The following is a 16929-nucleotide window of genomic DNA, read 5'->3' as shown; positions in this document are numbered from 1 at the left end:
TACCCTTAACGTGGGGAAGCCTTGTCTGTGCCTGCTGGGGGACAGCTCCCTGGTCCTACAGGCAACACAAGCACTCCGCTGTGCAGATTAGTGCTAGATATGCTTCAGCACTTGAGCACTATGAGCGTCCTGCCCTGGAGTGTCCTGCCTCTGTTCTGCTGTACACGCACAGTATTTACAGATTTGCTGCTCTCAAAGAAGCAGCGCACTTCAGCTTACTAGCTTCACCTCAGGCCACTGCTCTATTTAACACACAGCAATTAGATGTGTTTATAGTGAAAACAAACAAAACTCTATTTAACAAAGAGAAGAGATTCAAATCATAGCAAGTAGGTAGAGAGAGAGAATATTGGGCAAAAGATCTATCTGGCTTTAAGATTCAACTTGATACGTTTATGGAGGAGATGGTATGATGGGATAACACGGTTTTGGTAATTAAATATTCATGGTAAATAGGCCCAATGGCCTGTGATGGGATGTTAGATGGGGTGGGATCTGAGTTACCCAGGAAAGAATTTTCTGTAGTATCTGGCTGGTGAATCTTGCCCATATGCTCAGGGTTTAGCTGATTGCCATATTTGGGGTCGGGAAGGAATTTCCCTCCAGGGCAGATTGGAAGAGGCCCTGGAGGTTTTTCGCCTTCCTCTGTAGCATGGGGCACGGGTCACTTGCTGGAGGATTCTCTGCTCCTTGAAGTCTTTAAACCACAATTTGAGGACTTCAATAGCTCAGACATAGGTGAGAGGTTTTTCGCAGGAGTGGGTGGGTGAAATTCTGTGGCCTGCGTTGTGCAGGAGGTCAGACTAGATGATCATAATGGTCAGTTCTGACCTAAATATCTATGGATCTATATATTGGAAACAAATATTTACATATACAATAAAATCATACACTCATTTTAAAACCTAGATGTTTGTAACTAAAGCTCTCCCCAAAGTCCTACTAGCATTTTTCAGCCAGACCTGGCTGAAATCCATTTTTCATGAGACAAAACATGCTGCCAGCTTATCCCCTACTTAAAGGATACTGTGTGATTCTTTGCAAGCCCTGATATATCATGAGATGCACAATGAGCAGACAGAGAGATTAGTGTCTAACACCCTCTCCCTGAACAGAATCTGTACAAGGTATGTCACTTCCTGATAACCTGCTTTAATGTCAAGAACTTAATTTTCATTTTAGGTACATAACTTCTTAAATATTATCTGTACATACATTACACAATGATTATGATGACCAGTGGGCTATTGGCTCTCAGTAGAGAACTTACATGCCCTCATTTGGTGAATTATTGTGCATATAATTGACCAAGAGGATTGCTGTAAAACTCTGTGCCCTCTGCCAGTGGGCACAAAGAGGTTCCTCAGTCACAGTAGTGAAGGAATCTGTGTTAAGTAGGACCTCTGCCTCATTGTTGCAGAAGTTGGAAGCTATGTAGTGAATGAGGTGGGGGTTTGCAGGAAAAGAAAGAATGGTCTCATGGTTAAGGTATTGGAGACTTTGTGGTACAGTCAGTGGTAGAATCAGAGTTCCTATGTGATGCTGAGCAAGTCACTTGCTCCAGATGTTTCACAGGTAATCACTTCTGCATGTAAGTTGAAGGCTGTATCACAATACATATGCACAAGGGGGCCAAATTAAGGTTGCATGAGCAATGCATTTTCTAACATCAGAGTGCTTGATTTGACAAACTTCTAATCCTTAACTTTGTATTTCCTAATTTGTTATAGTTTAGACATATAGTGATAATATGCAATATAGTATTCAACCATATCAGGTTTTTTTGGGAGGTGGGGGCAATGATAATACACAATAAACTGATAGTACAAACAAGCCTCTTCCAATATCAGAGGCTTATACAGTACCTGATAATTTGGACAAAGGTAACTTAGCCAGTTGTGCATTTCTATATCACTGGGGTATGGAACTTGCCTGAACAAGGTTTGTAATCAATCCTTATTGGAACCACTTCTAATAATATTTTGGCAGGATTACTGCCCATGATTTCATATGCCAAGTTTGAATGATCTGTATTTATCTTTTTCTGATTGAAATAACTATTTCTCGTTTTCTAAATAAAAATAGGACCCAGAAATGCAAGGTTTGCTGTTTCCAAAAATTATATCTTGTCACTTGTCAGGAATAATTAATATAAGTAACTGTTCATATGATCCCTGTATTTTATTTCTTTGCTGTCTCAATAAGATTAGTGTTTTAAAAAGTGCTGTTTTTGTACTGGAAAATGGATAAGGAAATTTGGAATACTTTTTGTATTATTCAGAGTTGGAAAATATGCTTGAAAATGAAAGGATGAAGGATGAAGCTGACAGCCAAAGTCAGGAGAGAGAGAATAAATTTCAACTATCGCTTTTTCCTGACGAAGACCGAGAGGAATACATCTTCTTTCAGAAAGTGATAACTGCGGTTCAGAACTGGTTCACTCTCTTTGGTTGGTCTAAGGGACCTAATCCTATTTCTATTCCCCACTCACTAAGACGGTAATTGTAATTTTTTTCTTAGATGTTTCCTAGGAAAATGCTGCATCATACCAATGTGTGTTCCATCACTAGAAACATTCTTGGATGACCCATGTTTATGACCAAGTTACTTTTAATATGCAACTGACTAATTAAATGGAGAAATCCAAAGATATTTTTAATTAGTCAAACTTTTTATACATTGTAAAACATAAAGGTCTGTTTTTTGTTTTTTCCATTTATAAAATGTTCCCAAACAAGAGGCTCTGAGAGCAAGTACAACATTAAAACCATATACAGTGCTTATTACAGCTGAAATTGAGTCTGATCCCAAAATGAACCCAGTTTCTGACAGTCACCACTATCTCAAGGCAAAGCCATGTAAATGAATAGTTTTGTGCCTTTCCTCCTGCCCACAAGGTCAACAAATTGATTGATGAGCAACAGGGGAAGCAAATTCCAGTATGTAGAGTCTTGTCACCAGTCCCTTGAACCTGATGTCTATCAGCAGTTATATGAATTACCTGAGTTAGTCCTAGCTGTTTGATAGTACTGAAAGAAAAAGGCATTCTCTCATTTGGTTGGTTCCCAAATGTGTAGGTTTTTATACAGGGTGAAAATGAAATTGTATTTGAATTGTACTTGAATGGTAATGGTGACTAGCACAGACTCAGTTTTATTAAATAGTCTAACCAAATCAAAAATCTTACGTTGTCATAACATCTGTACAGAAATCAAGAAGTACTGTATTTTTCACAATCCATTCCTCAGACCTTTCCATAATAGTTTATTAATTAATTCACCACAGTTAATAGTACAATAGTTATTTTTAACTCGTCTGTTTTAATATATTTAAAACAATAAAGAGAAGTTTTTCTCTCCCCCCTCTCCCCCCCTGCATTTAGTGATGTGTGTAAAATCCAGATGACTTCATCTGATAAAGTTTTTAAACAAAACCTTGGCAAAGATACGAAGACTGTTTATGACATGCTACTCCATCTGAGCGGACAGTTGCTACCTGGAATTACTTCGAGCCAGTCATTGCCCTCTGATCCTATTGAACGAGTAGTCCAGCTCCACTGGCAGCATTCTACAATGCTTACTTTCCTCAAGTAAGATAAGGGTTTTTGTTTTGTTTTTTTTGCTTATGTTTCCCTGGTTGTGTTTAAGTAGTTTAAATACCTTTCCCAAGGAATAATATGCTTTTTCTTAGTTGTATTTTTACACTGTTTTTTGGTTCATGTGATTAAAAGTGTGATATTTATGATAAATTACAATGAACTTGGTAGTGATGTAATCTCTGAAGCTTGGTGATGGCATGTTATGAAATGTTAAATAACCACTCTAAAGATGAGGAACTAATTTTGTTTCTGACATGACGGTGATATCTGTCATTTTTAAAAAACCTGATCCATCTTTAGAACATTGTCAGGTTATTTCTCCTAGGATGCAGGCCACATCATATCACCCAATTGAAAAATCAATGGAAAGAGGACTGAGAACTTGAAGAGAGGAACTTTATGAAGCTTTCTTCTTATATTCGAGAGAGCACAGATCCTGCGACTTTATGGATAACTTGACTCTCAATCTCATGAATCGCAGAACCAGTGCTACTACTTCATTATGTTGTTGTTTGATGCCTTAGATTAAAACATTTTTGTTAAGAGAATTTGAGGTCGTATCAAATTTTGACGTCAGGATGATCTGAGACACATATACCACTATGTAGAGTTTGGACACAATGAATGCAAAACATTCTATGAATGCTTTGTGTTTCCTCTTGATTGTTAACAGAGCACAACTCTGCTGCAAGAAAAATAGGCAAGTTCATCCCTGATCCTAAACTAAGACCTATCAAATTTACTCCTATAAAGTGAATTAAAGTTATACAGCACATTAATGAAAATGTATAGTGCTTTACTTTGCAATGAGAAGCAGGTTACATAATAAGATAACCTCAGCTGATTACTATTCACAATATTAGAGATGTTGAAACACACTGAAAGGAATTTAAAATGAAAAGCCCTGTGAAAATCTCTCTGAACAAGGAGTCAGGAGGCTTTAGTAAACTAGACTTAGAGTTTTTCATCCTCTTCCCAGTAAAGCTTCTTTATATTCTAGCCTTTGAGCTAAAGCACAGATTTTTTTTTAAAACCAGCAATCAGCTGTTTATTAGCATAGAGCTACTATATTTACTTACCTTTCCTGTCTTCTTAATCTCTTGGCTCATGAGAGCTGATGAGAGCTAAGCTGCACAGTTGTCTAAGTGGTTGCAAAGTATCCAGGCCTGCACCCGTAAGTGAGATTTCCAGTACTGTAACTGTTGGCAGACAGTAACATCATTAAATTTTAGTACTATCGATTCTTGTGATCGTTACAGCATTATTTTGGGCTTGGATTCTTCTGGCTCTGACACTGACATGGATGGTTTGTGTTTCGATGCTTCAAGTTAAAGAACAATTCTTGCACTGAAGGCAACCTGCCCAGATTTATACATAGGATTTTTAGGCCATATTGGTTGAAATGGAAGTTCCTCTCACATAGAAATTGCCCAATATAAATTAATAGAATTGGCTCATTGCCCCAAGGTGTGTGTGTGTGTGTGTGTGTGTAGCTTCAGGTGCTTTAATTAATTTATAGCAAACTTTCTTCCCTCTATATATCACAAAATATATATATAAAATATTTTGTGATACAGCATGGCCAGAGGGCAGCAGGAGAGTGTTAGAAGGGAGCCTTATTCCCTATAGAGGGAAGAAAGTTTGCTATACATTAATTAAAGCACCTGAAGCCAGTCACATGATAAAAACTCCCTGCTTCAATCAGACAAGAGGAGGAGTTGAAGCTGAGTGGATTGGTGTTGGAGCAGAGAGCAGTTTGGAGGGAAGCAGAGGAGAATTTGGAGAAGTGCTGTGGTGGGCTAAGAAGACCAAGTCCCTAGGTAAGGGGGCACCTGATTTGTGCAGGAAGCCTCACAAGCTGAAGGGCAGGAGAGGGAAGTAGCCCAGGGGAAGGAACCGCTAGTTCTAGTGGTTTACTGTTATCCCTAGGGCCCCTGGGCTGGGACCTGGAGTAGAGGGCGGGCCTCAGTCCCTCCCACTCCACTCCCCTCCTCTAGGACACTAATGGGGCAGTTAATACCCCAGTTCAGGGGCAAGAAATGGTGCCCTGAACTCCCCCCCCCCCACCAAGAAGAGAAAGCACGAGACCCATCATAGTAGTGCCGGCAATTGGCCACTGTGTGTGTGTGTGTGTGTGTGTGTGTATATATATATATAATATATATAAAAACCTTGAATCAGCCATAAAACTAGATTATAAAGTTACCCTGATTAGAAGTTTTGATAAAGCTGTTCAATTCCAAATGTGATAGCCTTCTGTTTTAGATGGAAGGAAAGGACTTTAAACAATTCTTCCTTTTAAAAGGAAAAGTGTGGGGTTTTGTTTTTAAGCAAAGCAGTTTGGAAACCAAAATGAGAAACGCTTCACTGTGGACAAACTGAAGTATCCTTGAGCCCTAGGCTGATAATGTAAAACTGGAATTTCTGAGGTGAGATGTGGCTTCCTTGTAAAAGTGTCAATATTCTTGGGATCAGTAGCGTGGAAAAAAATCTGCTTCTACAGTAACATTTATCTCACTGTTATATTGAATTGTAAAAAATTCCAATCTGGTATAGGACACACCTTGTTCCCTATGGGTCCCTTCTTTTCCCTGTTCCTCTTCTGGAATACTGGACCCTTGTTCCAGGAGTCCACTACAGGAGTTAGATGTACTCCTGTGACTCTGCTCTCAAGCCACAGAAAGCCCTAAACTTCTGGGCTTTCCCCTGCAGGAGAGTCTTGCCTTCTCTGCAGTTGCTCCCTCAGCCTGCTTGTAAGGCCAGGGTATCTAATGGACCATCATGTAGCTCAGACCTCTCTGGCCAGGAGGTAATCCATGAGTTATAGCACAGGTGTGATCATGTCTCTAATTGGGTTTTTTTTCCCCTGCTGGAAAATTTCATCACAGGCCGTAAAAACCATCTCTGATCCTGCTGATATTTAGTCTTCTAATGTTATACCAAGATTCTGAACTGTACAGTAGTACTCTGAAGTGACTCCTCAACTAAGTTCAGGAGAACTAAGCCAATGTTCTTCTCTTTATACTTCCTCCCATTCTCAACTGGTATAATGTCAGTATTGTTGGGATTTGGCCTCAGCTTGTTTAGAAGAATCCAGTTTTACAATGCAAGTGCAAAGCTGCCAGAAAGCTAACACAGAGAGGGGAGGGCAAAAACAGAGAAATAGTTACCCTGCAGTCACTAGTGTGATAGATTCAAAGGCCTAAAGGGACCATTGTGATCCTCTAGTCTGACCCCCGGTATAATACAGGCCATAGAATTCCCAAACTAATTCCTAGAGCATATCTTTTAGAAAACCATCCAATCTTGATTTTAAAATTGCCAGTGCTGGAGAATGCTCCATGATCCTTGGTAAATTATTGCAATGGTTAATTACTCTCACCATTAAACATTTACACCTTGTTTCCGGTCTGAATTTGTCTAGCTTCAACTTCCAGCCATTGGATTGTGTTATACTCTTCTCTGCTAGATTGAAGAGCCCATTATTTAATATATGTTCTCTATGTAGGTTCTTATGGATTGCATTCAAGTCACCCCTTAACCTTCTCTTTGTTAAGCTAAATAGACTGGATGAGCTTAATCTATCACTGTACAGCATATTTTAAAATCCTTTAATTATTCTCCTGGCTCTTCTCTGAACTTTTTTCAGTTTATCAACATCCTTCTTGAATTGTGGACACTAGAACTGGACACAGTATTCCAGCAAGTGTCATGCCAGTGTCGAATAGAGAGAGGTAAAATAACCTCCCTCCTCCTATTTGAAATTGTCTTGTTTATGCATCCAGGGATCCCACTAGTCCTTTTGACCATAGTATCACACGCGGAGCTCATGTTCAGCTAATTATCCCCCATGACCCTCAACTCTTTTTCAGTCACTGCTTTGTAGGATAGAATCCTCCATCCTGTAAGTATGGCCTGTGTTTTTATTACTAGATGTATACATTTATATTTAGCCATATTAAAATACATTCTGTTTACTTGGGCTCAGTTAACCGAGCAATTTAGAGCATTCTAAATCAGTGACCTGTTGTCTTCATTATTTACCACTTGCTCAGTTTTTTGTCATCTGCAAACTTGATCAGTGATGATTTTATGTTTTCTTCCCGGTTATTGATAAAAATTTTAACTAGTGTAGGGCTAGGAACCAATCCCTGTGGGAACCCACTGGAAACACATCCTCTTGATTACCATTCCCCATTTAAAATTACATTTTGAGACTTATTAGTTAGCCAGTTTCTAATGCATTTAGTATGTTGCATGTTGATTTTATATAGTTTTAGTTTTTTAATCAAAATGTTGTGTTGTACTAGGTCAAGCGCTTTAGAAAAGCCTAAGTATATTATTGCTATTCCCTTTATCAACCAAAGTTGTAATCTTATTTAAACAAAAATAAAGTTAGACAGGATCTATTTTCCATAAACCTATGTTGATTTGCATTAATTACATTACCTTCCTTTAATTCTTAATCTACCTATTGAGTTAAGTAATCATACCACCCAGAGAACTCAGTCTGCCACTTGGATAGGCCCACCACCCATTTCTCCCATTTGGGTTTACAAAACAAAGTGTTTCATCTGTTTGGCATTTTGTTGTTGGAAACTTGTCTTCACTAGGAAACAGACAATACGGGTGATTGCTAGAGCCCAGATAACATTGGTTTGAGAGAAGAAGATGCAGCTGGTTGCCTCCCTCACTACTATTATCTATTTAGTCTTGGCAAGAAAATATCACCTATCTGAATGGAATATCTCATGTTGCAGAAGCACAAAAACACATTATCACCCTTTTTACAGTTTTTTGCTTACCAAGCAAAATCACATAATGCGTCTCAAAATGTGTTCACAGCCTTTGCCTTATATAGGAGAATCATCCTGTGGCAAGGCTAGAGCTTGAGTAGCTGGAGAGGAGGTGCATAGGAAGCTCAGGTTCTGCACAAGCCACCTGCCTCCCTTTTGGGATTTCTGGTTTGTTTTGGAAGTTCTTCTTTAACCAAAATGTTTTCATGCAGGCTAAACAGCGAGTTTTGTAAACTTGCAAACAGACTACTATCAAGTTGAAACAATCTAGACCTCCAAATGTTGGGAGATGCTGCAAGGCATTCTTACTTCAGGAAGCCCAATTAAAGATCACTACTTAAACATAGCTACAACTTTTTGATGATAATTACTGCTGTCCTTGTCCCCTCCACTATATACTTCAACATCTGTGATTATGCTTTCAGTCCCCCTCCACTTTCTTTTCCTTTTCCCCCTCCCTTAAATCTCATGTCAAACAATGGGATAAGGTGCATTTTTCTGCTAATATGGTGGTTCTGTATCTGTTGAAATTGTAACTATCTGATTTAAAAGCATATTTTTTATGTTCACGACTCTTTCTTTCTCTCATTTCAATTTGCATCTTTTGTATTGAAATTAAATAGGAAATTTTTGTACTAGTCAACAAGTTGCAGCAAGTTTAGTTCTTTGAGTGCTAAGCTGTATGCCAACTGTGGAACATGTAAGTGCATATCCACACATCAGAGAATTTTGTAGTCAGCAGTATACACTAGGACTACATCCACTGAATCCTTGTGCATACTAATGAGGGTTTAAAGGGTGGAGCTGCGTTGTCATACCCCAGTTCCTTCTTTACCACCTGTGGTATGTGTCAGAGCAACTCTCTTTGGATTAACCTCCACTTAAGCATTTGTAATTAGTTAGCAGGGTTGGTTTAGTTAAAGTAGGGCAGCTTTAGGGGACATTGTGGGGAGAAGTGGCTCTCTTCCCCAGTGGTCACTAGTGGTGCGGGCTGCCATGGCTAAGCATGGCACATCTGACTGTGAACAATGGACACATGAGCCATCTGTTCTGCCTTGATGAGGGGAAAGCCCCAGAGTGCTGTGAAATCTGCAGGTCCTCTTTGAAGTGGACCCAGGAGGGAGACTTGCCTGTGGGCTTTCCTAATGGAGCAGTTGACTGGAGCCAGAGTCTGACCCTGGGTTCCAGGTGCCCAGCGGTTGTCAAAATCTGCCCCTGCATTGACTTTGAAACTGGCTGAGGGATTGCTCAAGCCCGTGGCGTCTCTGTCAAGGAAAGCATAGGGATAGGTTGGACTCAGAGTGGAAGTCTTCCAAGAAGAAGAGGTGGTGACTGCCCTCTCCTGTCCTCACTCTGAGGCTGAATAAGACTACCAGGCTGCTGGACATTAAGGGTGCTTCAAAACTTAGGAAATGTTCCTTGAGCACTGGAGCTGGTACCAACTGAGTGGACCCAGCTGTGATAGAGGCCTTACCCGAAGTTGTCATGTCTGTGTTCACCTCTTTGGTACCAAGGCAGTTGGAATGATCACCAGCTGCTACAGGACCTGGTAGAAGACTGACTCTGGTACTCACCATCCTGGGATCTTCAGCACCAATACTTGCACGTTTACTGTCACACCTACCCACACAGGCTCTGTCACCCCAGATCATGGTCTGTATCTCTAGGGTGGATGCCCCCTAGCTATTGGAGCTGCATTTGCCCTGAGCTGTCCAGATTCCTGGACCTGGTGACATCAATGTTGCTGTCACCCTGTCAGGTTCCCCTTTCACCCAAGGGGTGGGCGTCACCATTCCCAGATGACTTTTTTTTTCATCTTCCAACTCCTGGGAAAGCCAACAGCCACCCCTACCATGGTCCCGTGACTTGGCAGTTTTGATCTTGACGAGGGGGATGAGGTGTATACATGTGGCTGAGGGTAGAGTGGGGTATCAACCTGGCCCAGCACATGTATCAGTGGTTTCAGAGAGTTTGGGCCCCTGCACCTTAAGACTATGGCATGTGGGCCTCTTGGGGACTTCAATATTAACCTGAGGTGGCCTCCTCAGCACGCTTAAGGCACAGACTGTCACTGTTGCACCTGAGATTGGATCTGTCCCTGCTGTGCCCCCAGAACCAGGGCCAGTGCAGCAGATTCATGGGGAAAGGCAGGAGGGTACCAGCCACCACAACCCCACCATCCCTTGATGGTGCCCTGGCAACAGGTCAGTCGGCCACTACTTCCAAGGACTACAAGATACTCCAAGATCTCATGAGACAGGAGATGGCAGTCTTGAAAATACACACTGAGTAGGCCCAGGATGTGTCACACAAACTCCTCCACTTACATCTGTCAGTCCTGGAATGTATAGCATTCCAAATTATTGACACTTAAGATAAGCCAAGAAAGATTTCAAGTTTGGCCTGGGAGCATTTAAGCATAAATAGATCTAATGAAGAATGCAATTTTACGGTGCCATTAAACTATTTAGAAGGCTGTTTGTAAGATATATTTTTACAGTGCACTAACTGCAAAATGTATAACTGATGAAATTATTCCCAAAAGGGCATAAATTACTGACTAACCAGGTGTTTAGAGAGTTGGAAAGTTGCAATGGAACAAGGAGCCTTGGAAATAACTTAAGATGAGGAGAAATATATACCAGGAAGAGGAAATCGATAAGGACCAGAATGAGACACGATAAGGGCACCAAGGGTATAGTTGCCCCTAAATCATAGGGGAAGTGAGACCATTAGCAGAATGCACACAGGCTGTCAAACTACAGGGAAGGTCTTTCACAGTTGTTGGTATTTTTAGGCTTCTGTGTATGTGCTGTTTGTTTGATTTAATAAATGCAATCAACCCTGAGTTGTTGGGAGTCTGGTGGTATTAAACAAAAGAGCAAATCAGGAGGCCATAACTCATTAAATATATAATAGCAATTAAAATTCTTGTTGATTATTGGCTATTGATTATTAAGAAATTATTGGTAATTAATTCTTAATTATCAACACAATCAATAAAGGACTGTTCGAGCCTGCAAAAGCCTTATGGCAAATGCCAGCGTCAAAGTGAGCGGAGGGATGGTATTAGGTCCTGGTTACTGGATATGAAAAGTTCTATTAATACCTGATACCAAGGTCCCTCGTAGTAATAGTGGCCAATGAAAGAACCGTCCAAAGACACCAGAATTCAATGTCCAAGGATAAGGAAGTGAAGATCCTCTCCCTGATGGGTCAGAAATCTTACTCCATCTTGAGCCTCTAAAAGAGGATTTTGAACTACCAGGCTGTCCTGGCAAAATATGGCCACATCAACTGGTGAGCCTTACAATGGCTTATTGACAAGTTGCTGTAAGAATAGAGGGTTGATTTCCAGACTGTCCTGGCTGAGGGATGTTTGGTGGCCAGAACTGTGTTGCAGGTGGCCTTGGATGCAGCAAACACAAGGTAATGGCGGCAGAGATCAGGATGTGCTGTTTCTTGTAGCTGGCCTTGGCATGTGTATCTAAGGAATTACACAACTATAGAGGATCTGCTGTTTATGGTCTGCTCACTGTTCCATGACAAGAAGGATGAGGCAATGAGATCCCTCAATGTCGCTAGGTCTACCCTCAGATCTCTGGGTGTCTATATCCAGCATCTAGGAGGAGGCACTTTAGGTCCCAACCTTATTAGCTACAGGTGCCCTACCAACATAAGCTGCCTGAGTGCTGGGGCTGTAGAAATTCTCAGTTGTACCATACTGTTTAGGAATTGGGCAGGCAGCAAATTTTACTTAGAGCCCAAGAACAATGTGTTCCACAATCTTTGCCTTCCCCTCCCTTTGGCAATTATCTGTCTCTTCTCTAACACGCTAATCCAGCATTATCTCAGACTAAGTATTGGAGGTAGTCCAGAGTCCCTCTTCCTTCCCCTCCCTCCCATACACCTTCCTTTTCAGTCCATCTTCAGGGACCCCTCCCATGAGAGCTGTTTCGACAGGGGATTCAATTCATCCTTTTCTGGGTGTGATAGAGGAGGTTCTCCATCCGCAGAGAGGAAGGGTATTCTTTTCAAAGTACTTTCTCATCCCCAAGAAGACAGGGGCATCAGCTGATATTGGACTTCAGTTATTCCCTCCCTAGATCAGAAAGATTGGTGTGCTTCCCTCGACTTCCAAGATGCATACTTTCACATTGGGATACACCTGGTGTACAAGCACTCCCTAAGGTTCGTGTTGGGCAACAATCACTACCTATACTGGATTGTCCCTTTGGGTTCCACGCAGTGGTCTGCTTTAATCAGGAGGATGGGCATCCAGGTGTTCCTGAACTTGACTGGTTATGAGTTGTTTGGAACCTCAGGTCCAAACCAACATTAGGATCTTTCCCAAGCTGTTTGCATGCCTGGGCCTGCTAGCAAATGAGAAGAAATCCATGTTAGCCCCGATGTAGAAGATAGAGTTGCCAGGGTCATGTTCAAAGTAGAGGCAATGAAAGCCTACCTACCACTTGACAAGTTCTAGTTGCACAATCTCTGCTCCCACCTGCAGTCCTACCCTGAAACACAAGTAGGATCCTGCCTCATGCTACTGGGTCTTGTGTCAGATTATACGTTCATCACTCCACATATGAGGCTCCAGTTCCAGTGGCTTCAGGCTTGGTTATACCGTCCAAGAAGACGCTACCTGTGCAAGGTGGTATGTCTCTCTCCAGCAGTCCTCCAGTCGCTGGACTGGTAGAACGACCCAGGCAACATACACAAATTGGTTCTGTACAGTCCCAGTTTGCCCTGAAGGACCACATTCAGGTGGGGGACTCACATGGGCAATCTCATAGCACAAGGTATATAGTCTCTTACAGAGAGTATCTTGCATGTTAGTGTTCTAGAGTTCAGAGCTGTATACAAGATATGTGTGGCCTTCCTACCAGACAATCTTGATCATGGGCAATATGGTGGCAGTCTTCTGTCTATATAGGCGAGGTGGTGAGGGACAGGTGCTGGCACTATGTCAGGAGACCATCCTAATATGGGACTTTGCCATAGGTCATGGAATTGCACTGTCAATGGTCCATCTCCTCAGGATGGATGACATGACAGCAGCTGGCTTCAGCAGGTACTTCTGTAACGATCACGAGTGGTTGATGTACCAGAGGGCCTTCAGTGATATCTTCCAACAACGGGAGAGCCCAGCACATGGACCTTTTCATGACAGTGGAGAACAACAAAGGTCACCACTTCTGCTCAGGGAAGGTGGTGCAGTCTAGCATCTCTTTCTGCTGCCTTTCTCCTCCCACAGACAGAGGAACTATTGTATGTATTCCCTCCCGTCCTGCTCTTCCCTAAGGTATTTTGGAAGTTTGGTGGGAGAAGGCCAGAGTAATCTTCGTAGCCCCACTCTGGTCAAGACAGATGTGGTTCAGGAACCTGCATGCCCTCTCTATAGTGCAGCTGATCACTTTATCCCTTGTTACTGAACCCCGGGCTTGGAACCAGGGGCTTGACCTTGCATCTGAGCATGAGTTCAGTCCACCGGATGGTGTGGATGCTCCCTCGTTAACACTGGTGGAGAGATTCTGTTTGTGAGACCTCCAGAAGGTGCCCTTTAGTAGTAGGGAAGATTCCAGTAGATATAACTCTCTCTCTGAATGGACAAGGTTTGCAAATTGAGCATGACAACACCACCTGTCCCCCATGAATTCTGGGGACCAAGAGATTTTTGATTACTTGTTGCAACTGAAGCACTCCACTCTTTCGTTGGGCTCATTATGGGTTCATATGGTGGCTTTTTCAGCTGTCCATCCACCAACTAGACCATCTTCAATTTTCTCACACCTATGGCAAAGAGGTTCCTGCAAGTCCTCTTGAGACTCTGTCTGCCAGTCAGGGATCCAGCCCTATCATGAGACCTTAACTTGGTCCTCTCAAAACTGATGGAGACTCCTTTTGAGCATGTGGCTATATGCTCCCTGTCCTGTCTCTTGTCATTCACATTGACCAGGAGAATTGGGGAGCTGTAAGTATTAAAGGCAGAGCCACCCTATACAGTCATCTATAAGGACAGTGTATCCATGAGGACACCTGCCAGATTTCTTTCTAAGATGGTGTCCGAATTCCGTGTCATTGAGGTCATCTACATACCTGTATTCTTCTTAATGTCTCATGCTGGGAGAGTGAAGCAAAAGTTGAACATGTTGGAGATGTGCAGAGCTAGATTGTTCTGCTTTGACAGGATTAAATCCTTCAGGAAGTCTACCGGGCTGTTCCTATCTTACACAGAGACAATCGTAGGGTAGGCTGTGTCTACACAAATGCTATAGAACTGGATTGTCCAATAGGTCAAGACTTGCTGTTGGCTAGGGGAGGCAGGTGTCATGCAGGCTGATGACCCACTCCACCAGGGCTCAATTTACACCAGTAGCCTTGCTAGCAAAACTGCTTATCCAGGACATTTGCAGCACAGGAATTTGGTCGTTCATACAGATGTTTATGAAGCACTATGCATTGGTGTAAGCAACTAGGGATGATGCTGGATTTGGAAGGTCTATGCTGCAGTCTATACTCAGACACTCCTCATATCCACCTCCAGTTAGGGCTTGGGAGTCACCAACTTTGGAATGTTTCAGAGTAACAGCCGTGTTAGTCTGTATTCGCAAAAAGAAAAGGAGTACTTGTGGCACCTTAAAGTCTGCTGCAGTTTCCACGGTATGCATCCGATGAAGGGAGCTGTAGCTCACGAAAGCTCATGCTCAAATAAATTGGTTAGTCTCTAAGGTGCCACAAGTACTCCTTTTCTTTTTGCAACTTTGGAATATGTGTGCAGAGTAGTACTGGGAGAAGAAATAGAGGTTACTTACCTTTACAGTAACTGATGGTCTTTGAGATGTGTAGGCCTTATACATATTCCACAACCCACCCTTCATCCCCACTACTTTTTGAGTCTTGACATCACAGGCTCCCATAGTGGTGAAGGTGTGACAAGGATGCTCCACTGTTTATATTCTCACTGGAATGCACATACACTGCCCTAGTGGATATTGCTGACCAGAAAGTTGTCTGACGTGTGCACACTGGATGTGCACTCACCAACTGTGGAATATGTATATGGACTACACATTTTGAAGAACATCTGTAAAAGTAACCTCCTTTCATAGGAACTAAAAAACTGTTATGCAAAGCCTATTGACAAAAAGACTTCTAAGGCTTGTTTGCCGTTTTTCCAGAAACAGGCTTTTTCAAATCTAGCAATGCTTTTTGGGTCTCAACCCCACCTCTGATTTAGTACTCTCACTCAATTGTAGTAGCAAATGATAGTTCAAAATCTGAATCTCTGATTTGTGTGTTCAGTCGCATACTTGGTCAGTTGTCTGCATTCTGTTGTTTGTGCCCTAAGTTGATTGTAGCTATTGGTTTTCACCTACAGTTAGATAGCCTGTACAAAACGGTGGGTATGAAATTAGGGGCTGTATTTAAAAGTGTTTCCTGTCTACTTATTTTTGTTTTTGTATTATTTAAGAAGCCAAGGAGCATGCCTTCCACACGTTATGCCTGAATTTCTGCTTGAACCTGATGAGTATAAGAAATGGATTGGATTGCAAATCGCATTGAAGGTAATTGTTCTAAAATAGCCTACATACGTGTTCCTTTATCCTGCAAAGACTTATGTACGTGCTTAACTTTTTGCACTGTGAGCAGTCCCACTGAAATGAATGAGTTTATTTGCAGTGTGTAAAATTAAGCATGTGCATAAGCCTTAGTAGGATCAGAGCTGTAGTTTGGTATTTGGTGCAATCAGTCCCACACACACACACAGGAAGTGGAGCTATGTGTTTTTCTAAAAACTATTTAACAGTAGATTTTTTTTAAACATCTCCTTCGTAAAAAATAGGAACACAGTAATTCTCATATTGGATCAGACCAGTGGTCCTTCTAGTCTAATATCCTGTTACTCATAGTGACCAGTTCCCAGTGTTTGAGAGGAATTTGCAAGAAACCATGCAAAGACAGTTATAGGATGATGATCTTCCCTTAGGAAAAGTTTCCTTCTAGTTCCCAATAATTAAAGGTGAACTTAAGACATGAAACACAATGGTTTATATCTCTTCCAAAACTTATGTTTTTCAAAATTTACAGTTATAATTCTGGATATTCTTGTTAATTAATCTAACCTCCTTTTGGATCCTCCTAAGCTCTTCACCTCTGTGTTCCAATGAGTTCCACAGGCTAATTGTTGCAATTGTGTGAAAAAGTATTTCCTTTTATTAAGTTTTAATTTGCCACCTTAGTTTCATATATAACCCGTGCCAATCCATGGGTTGGAAGACCTGATTGATCTGGAAAATTGTGCCAACCTCATGATGCCATCATCCTAATATTTTTGTAAAGAACATAGCCATGAAAACCCTTAAAACTGGAGACTTCAGTAGAGGTTGACAGTCAAAAGTAGAGTTGTGTGTGGTAGGGAAGAGCAGTAGAACAAAGTGAGGAAAATTTACTGAGCAGAAGAAAGATTTAAATATCCCTAGCAATGCTTCTTCCACTTCCTTTGAGAACCTCAACAGCCGAAAAAAATCT

General features: G+C 41.6%; 1 protein-coding gene across 3 annotated transcripts in view; it reads left to right on the top strand.

The window, feature by feature from the left end:
• Positions 1 to 16929, top strand: part of CFAP47 (cilia and flagella associated protein 47) — a 636073-nt gene that overhangs the window by 135185 nt on the left and 483959 nt on the right. For all 3 annotated transcript variants that reach the window (XM_073358068.1, XM_073358073.1, XM_073358080.1), the window contains 3 exons: positions 2282 to 2498; positions 3383 to 3589; positions 15872 to 15965. In XM_073358068.1, the coding sequence (XP_073214169.1) occupies positions 2282 to 2498; positions 3383 to 3589; positions 15872 to 15965 (518 nt within the window). The remainder of the gene's footprint in view (positions 1 to 2281; positions 2499 to 3382; positions 3590 to 15871; positions 15966 to 16929) is intronic.

This window comes from Lepidochelys kempii, chromosome 1, assembly GCF_965140265.1.
Source record: "Lepidochelys kempii isolate rLepKem1 chromosome 1, rLepKem1.hap2, whole genome shotgun sequence".
Taxonomy (NCBI): Eukaryota; Metazoa; Chordata; order Testudines; family Cheloniidae; genus Lepidochelys; species Lepidochelys kempii.
This window is presented reverse-complemented; position numbering and strand designations above follow the sequence as displayed.